An 11,453-nucleotide genomic window follows, 5' to 3' on the forward strand; every position below is an offset into this window, starting at 1 on the left:
TTCTGTTTTATCCTCACTTTGACACAAATGCGTCTGCTGTGATGCTTACACCTCTGATGAAGTCTCACAAGTGTTGTGCTGTTAAATTATCAGATTCAAAATCTTTCTGAGTCAAATTTGAATCGATTATAGAAATCAGTGGCGATACTCAGCCCTAGTTACCACAGGCGAACCTCAAAGTGGAGCTAGCTCCCAGAAATAAAGCAGACAAGAGGACACTGCACGTGATCTCTCTCGCTGTATATTTTATAAATACCTTTTTAAGACACTCGTGGTCCTGCCGTGAGTGCACACGTGGCAGTTAGACATGAGAAACAGGACAGTTGAAAATATCTGACTTTATTAATCCTTTAACAAAACAGGTTTTCAAAAATCACATCAACCTATATAATGATGTATAAAAATGTAATAAGAAAAATCTCAAAAGACAAAGCAGACATTACATGTATGTTCTTTGGCTACAGAAGCCTGCTGGAAGCCAGTGGTAGCAACATGTCGGCTGAGACACTGAGTAGAGAGTAGCTTGAAATACACTGACTATACCCCTACAAAGAAGACATGTCAGTGTCTGTGTGTTTTAACAAAAGCAGAAACATCTCCAAAAAGAGATATCAACTGAATACTCACCTATTGCAATGATATACAGCATTTTATATTCCAGTGATTGTGTTATGACCCAGTTTAAATTAAAACAAGTAGGTTTTGCAACAGACCACAAATGAGACTTATCAAAAACTTACATATGGAAATATGGTCAAAAGTAATGACACATGGAGGGTCGTCTTAAAAATAAAATAAAAAATATATATATATATATATAAAATAAAATACTGATGAGCAACACTATGAGAACAACTTACACTAAATCCTCCTGCCACACAGCGAAGAGACCTATGCATTGCAGTGACATTTTTGGGGCATATCCTGAGTGTGTAGACCACAAGGTGAACTTGACATGAAAGCAAAAACAAAAAAACCCAAGTGCAATGTTTTTTGTTGTACACACGCGCACACGCATGCACACACACGGACGCACACGCACACAAACTGAGAGCCTGAGTCAAATGATCATAACGATGAACTTTCCTTCTGTTGAGTCATGCGGTCCAGTTAAATACGCAAACAGCTTTAACAAGGACTAACACGCATAGGGAACAATTCTGAACTCCTGGTGGGTATATAACATTCCTTTTATGCAGGATTTTATTTTACTATCAGACAAAATGAAAAAACAAAAAACAAGTTAGGTTCTTTAATCCAAATCAAAACACTTTAAAAAGGAGATTTATGTAGACAAAAACAAAGTGACACAATTTACCAAGAATGCCCTTATATATGGGCTTGTGAATTTTAGAGATTAATTATAAGAATCCCACGCTTGAATTTAAACTATTAGGAGTAGACAAATACATTTTTAAAAATTGAGAACGTTACCATCCATGACAAATACTGCCTTGTATAAGCTGAAATGATCCAACTGTTACTGAAAATGAGCTGGCGACCTAACGGATATTCCATCAACTTGATGTGTGAAGTGAATCCATGATTAAAATAACAAAAAACTGCCCCGCTGAACAGAAAAGTCAAGAGACAGAACAAGTAGAAAGGGTAATAATCAATGTAGTATACTTCTATATAAAACAAACATTTGCAGCAGCACATCTCTTTTGCTTCGAGTTTCTCCTTAACCACTCACAAACGAGCACAATTTCCAACACAGAGCTGAACAACATGCCTGCCAAAGGCACTGAGAGGTACTCGTAGCTGGGACTAGAGAGAGACGGGGCACGACTGTGGGTACAGATTATTATTTACCTCATTTGGTGGTGGTGGTACGGTGGGGGGGAAGGGGGAAAAAAAAAAAAAAAAAAAGCATTAGTTAATAAAACTTCCCCATCTTTCTCTTATCCTCCAAGATAACACTTAAAGATATTATTTGAAAAATAAAATAAAATACAACGTTACAGTTATTATTAACGTGTCTTGAAATGAAAGCATATCACTGGATTAAGCACAATAACAGGTCACTGAAAGCCTACAGGTGCAGTATACAGATCAATGAATTGCATCTGAATAAAGGGGCTGTTCTCTGTAAACACTCAAACCTGTTAGTTGAAGTTGGAACCACAGCAGCACAAAAACGCTGTGCTATTGTGACAACTTTGTGCTGTCCATGAAACTGTTTAAACACATATACGGTGTGTATAACTGTAAAAGTCACCCTGGACTGGACTGAACCAGTAGGCTTTACAGTAAGCAGAACTTGCTCCTGTCCAAACTAAATAAAGGCATATAATCAGTTAATGCTCTGAATACACACGTCCTCAGCACAGACATAAACGTCCCACGGGTGCTGGTGAAAAGTTAGAAGTGACGAGCGACATGTGAAAAAACCTACGAGGCAGTGACTCCTTCCCACTCCACCAAGTACTGCACCTTGCCATCAAGGGTGACCCGTCGGGCCAGGACTTTGTACTTCTCCCCGCAGGCCAGACGTCCCGCTGCTCCAAAATAGTTGCTGATGGAGCTCTTTAGGTGGGTGAGCTGGCTGTTGGGGTCCATGCCGTGAATTATGTCTGCAGAGTGAAGCCCTGGGAGGGAGCTCAACAACTCTGTGGCTGAGGGGTGTGGGTCTGCGTAGCTGGGAGGGGGGATGTCTGGGGTGGGGGGCTGGGGGACCCTCCGTGGCCGTCCACGTTTCCGTTTTAAAGGTGGAGGGGAAACAGGCATGATGGGGGCTGCTGTACGCGTCTTGCTGGAGCTGCAGAGGCTGGAGGGTGTTTGATAGGAAAAAGAGGAAGTAAAAAAAATGCTGTTAATTCAAAGAGCAACAATAAAAAACAGACTACAGAAAATTAGGAAAAGGTCTACAGCCATGCAAGTCTGAGTTTGTACCCAGCACAATTCTACTTTCAGTGCAGAGCAAACATCAGGCAGGCATACCTGGACTGTCTTGAAATGCTAGTTGAGGTAGTTTCTGAAGTGCTCAGGGCGCCGATGGATTCCACATCTGAAGTTTTTAAAGACAGCAGAGACCTGTCACTCCTGGTGGTTTGGGGGGGGGGGAAGGTAAAAGATTAAAACATTATGGTTCTTGTTATGTTACAGTGAATCAAGCAAATCAAATAAACACATTGTGTTTGTGATTGATAATTCAATTTGCTTTTGCCCGAATCTTCACCCTAACAAAGCTGAACCGTTCTGATTGCTTTAGAACTACAGTTTATAATTGCCTACTTACTTGACAGATGTAAAGTGATCCAAAGCATGGGGCTCTAACGGTGGCGGTTTCCTGATTTCCTGTCAAAGCAAAGGAAAAAAAAAAAAAACAAAACCAAAAAGATGGTTTCTTCTCATATAACTCCAACAGTAAATGTCTAACACCTATACAAAATAACAATGCAAAAATACCCATCCCTCTATGCACACACCCCAGCTCACGCCCACACCCCAGCTCACGCCCACTAGGACACACACATGCAAACACACAGACACACCTGGGACGAGGGCTCACTGGAGCGTTGTGGTTTAGCCAGAGTCTCCAGAGAGCGTGCTCCTTGCTTCCTCTTTCTTTTCTTCTTTTTCTTCTTCTTCTCTGTGCCATTGGTAAGAGCACTGGGACTTCTAGAGCAACAACAAACATTCAGAACAGTTTTACATATAAAGGCAGTTGTGCCTGAAATAACAGTGAAACTGTTAGGCAGTTCATGTGTTATGTAAACTGTTAGGACACCCTTGAAAATCATCTTAAAAAAGGGAAATTCATCTATAGATAGGAGAAAATTCTTAGCCACCCTATGAAATTTGGAAAACTTTGTCTTTATTTATTTATTTTTTAAACAGAGCAAGAACTTTTCAAACATATTTCTAAACATATTTTCTTTAGAAATTAATAAGCAAATGATTTCAGGTAAAAAAAAAAAAAAAAAAAAAAAAAAGAAAGAAATTAGGGACAAGTTGGAGAAAGTTGCATCCTTTGGTCAGATTAGATTAAACTAGAGCTCTTTGACTAAAGAGATGCTGCTTTTGGAGAGAAGGGAGAGGCACAGAACCCTAAGAACACTTTCCCCACAGTGAAACGTGGAGGTGGAAGTTTTATGTCGTGGGGATTTTTCAGTGTCTGGATCTGGGTTTCACATCAAGGTCAAAGGAATAAGGAAGGAAGGAAGGAAGGAAGATGTGAAGATTTTGAAAGAAATCCTCAAGCAGTCAGCAGCAAAAACTGGCTCTTTGCTTCGTCTTCCAACATGACAACGACCCACAACATATGTTGCTCTTGGTAAAGAACGACCTCCACAAGACCAAAATGAGCTTTACTGACTGGCCTGTACAAAGCTCCGACTTGAATCCCACTGAAAATCTGCGGGGTGAACTAAAGACCAACATCCATTTGAGAAGACAATCAAATCTGGAGGCGCTTAAGAGATTTAAGATTGGGCTGGGATTGCTCAGGAGTTGTGTGCGAGACTTGTTGAAAACTACAACAACAACTACTGCATGCTGTTATCAAGCAAAAGAAGGATAACTGAATATTAGCAACAGGGAGGCTAATATCAATCCTGCTAATTTTGGTGAAATAGTCTTGTTTCATGTGCAAAGAAGAATCATTTCATAATTTGGAAAATCTATGTTATAACTTCCTCACTCTGTTTAACAGTAGTTGGAAAATAGTTCACAAAAATGGCTTTTTATAGGGGGGCTAAAATTCTGTCCTCATCTGTAGATCACAAGGGGCATTGTTTTTGTTTTAGCCTAAAACAAACAAACAAAATGCTCTTATAATACATTAAAAAAAAATCCCACTCTTAAATTAAATTAACAAGGTAAAGGGGCACAGCTAAAACAGTTTTTTTGGTCCTTAACTTCGCCAGTCTAACACCAGCAATTTCTAAATTGTGCATGTAATGATAAACTATAGAAAACCAAATAACAGGAGTTTTATTAGCAAATAATCATCTCTCTTTTTTAGGTTGTATATAAAAGATGGAGAGGCTTCAAGGTAAAGTGGTGAAAAGTGAAGCCAATGTGAACCTGGCCATTCTTTCTGGCCAGCAGGGGGAGACTCCTGTCACTGCAAAAGATGTCACACTATATGAAAAGTCCATGACCTTGTGGCTCTACATCTCATTTTATTTATGACTTGACTAACGATTTCCCAACAGGTTTATATTTCAGTCACTAGTTTCAAGTCTACTAGTCAAGAATACAACATGAGATATGACATGAACAATGATCCCATTTTGAGTCAGATCAAACATAAAGCAGCGCTCAGTGACCAAGTAAATTAAAACTAAGTACAGTATGAGTGTTCTCAACTTTTCGGTCAGCTCCTCTGAGTCTTGTTTCAAAAAACACAACGTGGCAAGGAGCACCAAACACAAGGCTTCAAAATGCTATTTCAGAAACCAATGAGGGGGGGATGTCACAACGGCTAGGTCCATCTTTTATAGACAGTCTACGGGCTTCATGGTGACATGGTGGGAAAGTAGGGCTTTATGAAACAGGTACTGTATAGCTCCTGTTACAAGGTGTAGTTAACACTTTAACAGTAAATAAAGTGTTAAATAAACATTTTCACTGAGAAAAAAGGGAAAAAAACTACCTAGGTAACTTTAGTGCCTGCATTTGACTTATGTGTCACTTCTATTGCACTATAATACTGCTGCTACCACCTTAGGGCAACAGATTCACACTTCAAAATTAGCTTAGCATGTCACCAATGTCAGCACTTCACAGGAAAAAGATCATCGAAGCTGCACCCGGCAAGGTGCAATCACAGTTCAGTATTTTTTGGGCCCCATAGCGTCATAAATATCTTTATCCCAAACTTCCTTGAAAAATAGTGATACAACTTTCAGGCTTAGTCCCCCACCACTACTCTACATTACGTGCGCTAAGCTCCTCCCACCAGACAAGCATAATCGTTGTAAGTACTAACAATAAGCAGAAGCCAACTTTTTGTTTTTATTCTGAATCTCTCTTTAGATCTCCCTACATGGACCTAGCATTAATGAGTTCTATACAGGATCAGGTTAACACAGTATCCAGTGGGCACCTTTAACTTTAGGGCATCGACACGTTTCATGTCTAACCTGATGGCGGACAGTGCTTTAGTGGACTTGCATCCCTTGATGGTTATCTCATGTGAAGCCTTCTCCATCACTCTGCTGGTTGGCTCGTCACAGTTGGGGGGAACAGGAGGAAAACGGATCCTCAGGCCAAACAAGTGCTTCTTTTTCTTCACCTCCTTTCCTGACATGAACCTGGGACACGGTGAAAGGGTGGCCATGTAAAAAACATGGAGTCTGTGCAAATACTGGGAGATATTTGAGGCACTTTGATGTTGTCATCAGCATAAAGATTTCAAGAGCAGCAGATAAACTTACATGCAGCTATTATTGTTAAGCGCCTCCAGAACATTTTCATATCGTTCTGATCGTGGAGTGTTGGCGAGCTGTAGACACAGGAAAGACATTGTACAAGAAAAAACTTAAATATTTAAAAATCCAAATGGGGGCCAGGTTATTTCTATTTGGGAAATAACCCTCTACTTGGATTACCTAACAGTGTGGCTTTCAGACCACCAATCAACCTGATGCATTAAGCAGCTACAAAAAAACAAAAACAAAAACAAACAAACAAAACAAAAACAAAAAACACTGACTTGTGTGGCTGCCAATTCCTGACATCCTGTTCCAAATCTAACAAGTAAACATGGATGGGACATGAAATGAAATATGAATAATAGAAGAAAAAAAATCTGTTGGTCTACAATTGGTCACTGGTGCATTACATAGCTTATCCTTACCTCACCCAGCTGCAGCAGCTCCCAGTTATCATTGATGTACACCATCAGGTCCATTTCTGAGTCAAAGTACTTCTTCTTGTGGATCACACTCAGGTTGTAGAGGCTCAGGTGTGCGACATCCTTCCTGAAATATTTCAGTAAATACTGTTTTTCAGTCTGTCTTAAAAAATAAAAATAATAATAATACTAATATAAAGACACCAAATATGTTTGCTGGAGCCACAAGATTTAATTACAGAGGTGGAGTAAAAGTTTATCACAGCTCTCTAGCCCTGGGCGTCAAAGGTAGCAGAGCTTTTAAGAAGAAGAGTAAATGCATGCTTGTGTAATTTAATAGAATAAAAAGCCAGCTGTGTGTGTCAAAGTACAAGTTCCTCTTACCAGCTGAGAGGCAGACGGCTGAGGTACTCCGGTCCACCATTGCAAACCGAACAAACAAACACATAAAACCTGAAGGCAAAAATAAAAAGGCCTCAGGCAACAAGAACACAATATAAAGTTTAACATAAAAACCTAGCTATGCTCTAGCTGACTGTCCACTGAGACACGTTTCTTTTTACCATTCTGTTTGTGTGCACGCACTTTTTCCCAAAACTTGACTTAAAAACTGAATATTACCCAGAAGTATATTCACCATCATTTCAAGACCAGTTTTAATAGGCTGCCTTTGTTCTCCAAAGCCACACTTTTGCAGGCCATTGGGGAGCAGACTTGAATACGTACAACAATACAGTCAAGATCCACTGTCGAGGGTAAACATTTACATTAGAAGCAGTAAATATGGTCACCTATCTCCGTAGAGCATTGGCATCTGTAAGCAATGGAGACAGGCTTCGTGGAACCATTGCTGACACATGTTGCACTGCAGCATCTTCAGGTACCAGCTGCAAGCAAACAGAATATGAACATTATAACTTTCGTGGACATGGGAACATTTCCATCCAAGCTTTTCACTCTTGCCAGAATATGCAACATCACTCACTCTCCTGGACCGCCACAGTAGCAGTAGCACTGCTGGATGTTGGTTTTGTGGCCGTGGTCCCACACCAGCTCCTCCAGCACGTATGGGAAGGACAGGTGTAGCTCCATGTGCTGCGGCTCCTGCTGTTCCTGCTGCAGAAAATCTTTAGCAGACGCCCCTCTTCTGTGTGGACCACCCATCTGCAAACCAAACAAACAAAAAACATGTTTTTCCCACCAAAATAAATACATAAAAAGAAAAAAAGAAAATTTGGTAAACACATATAAAGAGGTGCTTTTTAAAGCTGGTAAGCTCTTTGGAAAATTTTTAATTTCTCCATAAATATTTGGGGATTTTTCAACAAATAAATGACCTTAGAATAGTTTAGCCTCATTCACTTAATTGGGTTTCTTAATCTTGGGACATTTTATTGTGGGATTAAAGCCTCAATCACTTTTATTCACTCCATTGGAATCTATGAAGTCTTTTATATCCACTTTGATTTACAAACAAAGCAAGTAATGCACTCTCCAAAACAGACATGTGTCATGTTAAACAAACTCGTGTAAACCACTTGTTCAAGGTAAATGTTTGACGTATTTCTTCTTAAAGAAAAATCTGCACCTTAGCGAGAGAAGTGAGCTCACACTCTGAGCAAAGCCACTTGTCATCAGAGTCGATGACAGCAGCATCGATGACAGGGGAGTGACACCGCTGGTGGTAGCCTAAAACACAAATGAACACATCCGTAATGGCCAGAGATTAGAGCACAACAGATGAATAAATAAACTACTGAGACTGGCTGTTTAAATGGGTTACAAATATCATATAAAATAACTGTTTCTGGCTTATGTTGGAACATCAAAGACGATAAATGATACCTTGTCCACACTTGTCACAAATGACAATCTCGTTGGGTTCCTCTGAAGTTTCGTCTTGGCATATGGAGCACACAATGTCTTCGTCGTCGTCATCCTCATCATCTTCTTCCCCTAAACAGCAGCAAAGTCATGAAGGTAAGCAACTAAAGTTTCAGATTAATGGTGGTATGACTAGGGGTATAATTTAGAGCAGCTTTCAGTCAACCGAGGTCAGAGGAGTACGAGTCATCACAAGAACAAAAGACATCCCTCTCACAGCAACTTTTGCTGCTGTGAGAAGGACGACTCAAATTCACCCAGCTGAAACTAGAGAAAGGTGGCAGGGAAAATATTTTACAACCTGGATAAATAAAATCCAAACTGTCTGGTTATGGGGGGTGTGGGCGAAATCGCGCTTCCATGTCCCTGAAGGTCTACACCAGGATACTAGAGAGAAGATTCCGTCTACTGACTTAACTTTTGAGTCAGCAGGAACAAAGCAGTTTTCATCCTGATTGCGGACAGTTTGCTGCCTTCATCCTCCTGAGGATATTCGAGGGTGTGGGATGTTTGTAATAACTATGTGGCTTTTGTGGACCTGGAAAGTGGATTTCTATTCAAACCAATTTTTTTTCCCCCCTGTAGCGCCAAATCGCAGCAACAGTTGCCTCATATCGCTTTATCACACTCACACTGGAATAGATTTTATAATACGATTTTGATTGCATCTCATGTGGTGATTCTTTGTCATACTTTTTTAATATATCACAATTCAACTATCGCGATCAGGTTGAGGTTAAAAATAAATAAATAAAAATTATCTCATAAATGTCACAATGCCAAGAAAAGTCTTAACCAGATACTTCTCACAAATCGTTTGCAGTCAAATGTGACGAATGTGTCTGATCATAGCGTCTTGGTGTCTTTCATTAATGCTTTATTCATGACCCATCCCATTTAAGAATAAAAATGAAGAACACGTTTTTCTTAACACCATAATAGCTAAAGGGGCTTAAGTGGAGCGATAGCTGCCCGTCTGCATGTTAGCAATGCGCTGCGACTGTACTGATACACTCTACAGTTAACTGTCAGTGTGAAGAGCAAGAGATAAGTAAGTCCTGGAAGAGGCAGACAGGTTTGCACAGCACAAATTGTGGATAACTGACTCCCTACCCTCTTTGCAATGGCTTACAGTATCTTTACTGCATATTATCTAGCAATTACACTAAAATATATTGCACATTTTAAATTTCATTCACCTGTTTGAATATCCTTCCAAAGAACCCAAGACTTTGACCGATCCTCAAAAACCACAAAACATCGGTGCTTGTCCCGATCTATCTGAAAAACAAAACAAAGAAAGATTTACTTGTTTCCAGGTGCGACAGGGGCAGATTTTGCTGTAGATGACCTATACTGATTTCAAGAGTTTTTCCGCCAACGCTCTCCACAGTCCGTTTACCTGCATGCATCATATGCATCATCCTCACACTAACCTTTGCGATTGTTCCCAAGTAGAAAAGGCCATCTGACCACCGGGCCAGGACATCCTGTCCCTCTGAAAATCTGTCAGACATGCTGTCTTCTCCATACTCTCCCCTGGCAGAAAGGCTTGTGGGGGACAAGGGCACAGCCTGCTGCTGCTGCTGCTGCGGGGGATGAGCTCTGTGATGCACAGACAGGTGATCCACAACCCCTGAGTCTCTGAAAAACAGTGCAAGGCAAGAGAACAGAGGCAGACATGAATTTAGACTACGGAGTAAGCGGATATGGAATAAGTGCAAAGTTAATTTATGAGAATTTTTTTTTCTGTTTACTGTAAACAGATTGTAATTATTTATACGTGGTGTATTCTGATCCTCAAAAGAATACTAGTACAATTTAATGTATGTTATTGGCATTTTTTTAACTGATAACAACCAGCAGAGTAACAGTCCTGTATGTGTAGCCCTCAAACACAAGGATGCATTGTGTGCTTGCAGAAGGGCTTACAAAAGAAAGAGTGAAACATGGCATTTCCTCTCCACTGGCTTTGAACAACAGGTGATTATACTCATAATTAGTGCTAATTGTTAATTAACCACATAGTCAGTAACATGGCTTCAATGCAATGAAAGACAAAAAAACCCCAGAAACCTAACCACCCTTTCAAAAATAAAGACCAATGTACTTACTACTGAACACTTCCATTCAACTACAGGTCTCAGTGACAGCTGATACTTTGATCATACTAATAAAACATGTCATATTTCTAGCTTCTATTGCAAATGTTATTAATTTCAGATGTTAAGAAACTATTGATTTTTTTTCCTTCGCCTTTAAACCCTGTCCTCCAATGCAGGCTTTCCTTTGTTCGGAAAATGAGTGGACATGTTCAGTGCCAGCCACTTAGCAAAGATGAAAAAAGACAGCTTGGGATGCCGCTGCACGCTGATATAATGTCGTGTATATTAAATAGTAGGCAGCTGGGCGAGCTCAGCAGCGGGAATAATCCACATGCAAAGCCGTAACCCCAGCCAGGTCGCTGACCGTCGGACCCACACCCCCCCTAACGGGAGGAAAACATGACAACAATACCTCATTCGGTCACCTCCGTTTCCACAAACGACTTGTACGACAAAAATAACCGGACAGAAGAGCCGCTCTTATCCCGCTCTTCGAGCAACTGAATTCACTTCTAAAGCGTGTCTGGAAAACATGCGGGGTTTGTGGCTTCCTCAGAAAATAACAAACGGTTCATTTTCCCCAAGCAAGTTCGCCATTTTGGTTTCCCGCTGATGATCGGGGAGTGCATTATGGGAAGAGCTTAAACGACTGCGGCTGG

General features: G+C 40.4%; 1 protein-coding gene across 2 annotated transcripts; it reads right to left on the bottom strand.

Annotated features, from left to right (window-relative positions):
• Positions 1-319: 319 nt before the first annotated feature.
• On the bottom strand, positions 320-11,418 carry mtf2 (metal response element binding transcription factor 2). Of its 2 annotated transcripts, none has more exons than XM_040022156.1 (15): positions 11,207-11,418; positions 10,126-10,333; positions 9,889-9,970; positions 8,651-8,761; positions 8,394-8,494; positions 7,791-7,969; positions 7,597-7,692; positions 7,190-7,258; positions 6,809-6,932; positions 6,387-6,454; positions 6,093-6,263; positions 3,498-3,624; positions 3,242-3,300; positions 2,944-3,045; positions 320-2,770 (listed from the first exon to the last, which is right to left on the bottom strand). In XM_040022156.1, exons 1-15 carry the CDS (start codon positions 11,209-11,211, stop codon positions 2,395-2,397), a joined length of 1,878 nt encoding a protein of 625 aa, XP_039878090.1. In that variant the 5' UTR covers positions 11,212-11,418; the 3' UTR covers positions 320-2,394. The 2 variants fall into 2 exon arrangements, with proteins under 2 accessions (XP_039878090.1, XP_039878091.1); XM_040022157.1 differs by lacking the exon at positions 11,207-11,418 and adding an exon at positions 10,804-11,184.
• Positions 11,419-11,453: the final 35 nt, after the last annotated feature.

The sequence above is a fragment of the Simochromis diagramma genome, unplaced genomic scaffold (genome assembly GCF_900408965.1).
Source record: "Simochromis diagramma unplaced genomic scaffold, fSimDia1.1 OVJJ01000205.1, whole genome shotgun sequence".
NCBI classification, from domain to species: domain Eukaryota; kingdom Metazoa; phylum Chordata; class Actinopteri; order Cichliformes; family Cichlidae; genus Simochromis; species Simochromis diagramma.

Bases quoted from the DNA above. Each gene is read 5' to 3' on its own strand.
- mtf2 (XM_040022156.1), bottom strand. The intron at 8,495-8,650 runs GTATCATTTATC...TTTGTGTTTTAG, and splicing joins TTGTGACAAGTGTGGACAAG to GCTACCACCAGCGGTGTCAC. The intron at 3,046-3,241 runs GTAAGTAGGCAA...CCAAACCACCAG, and splicing joins GATCACTTTACATCTGTCAA to GAGTGACAGGTCTCTGCTGT.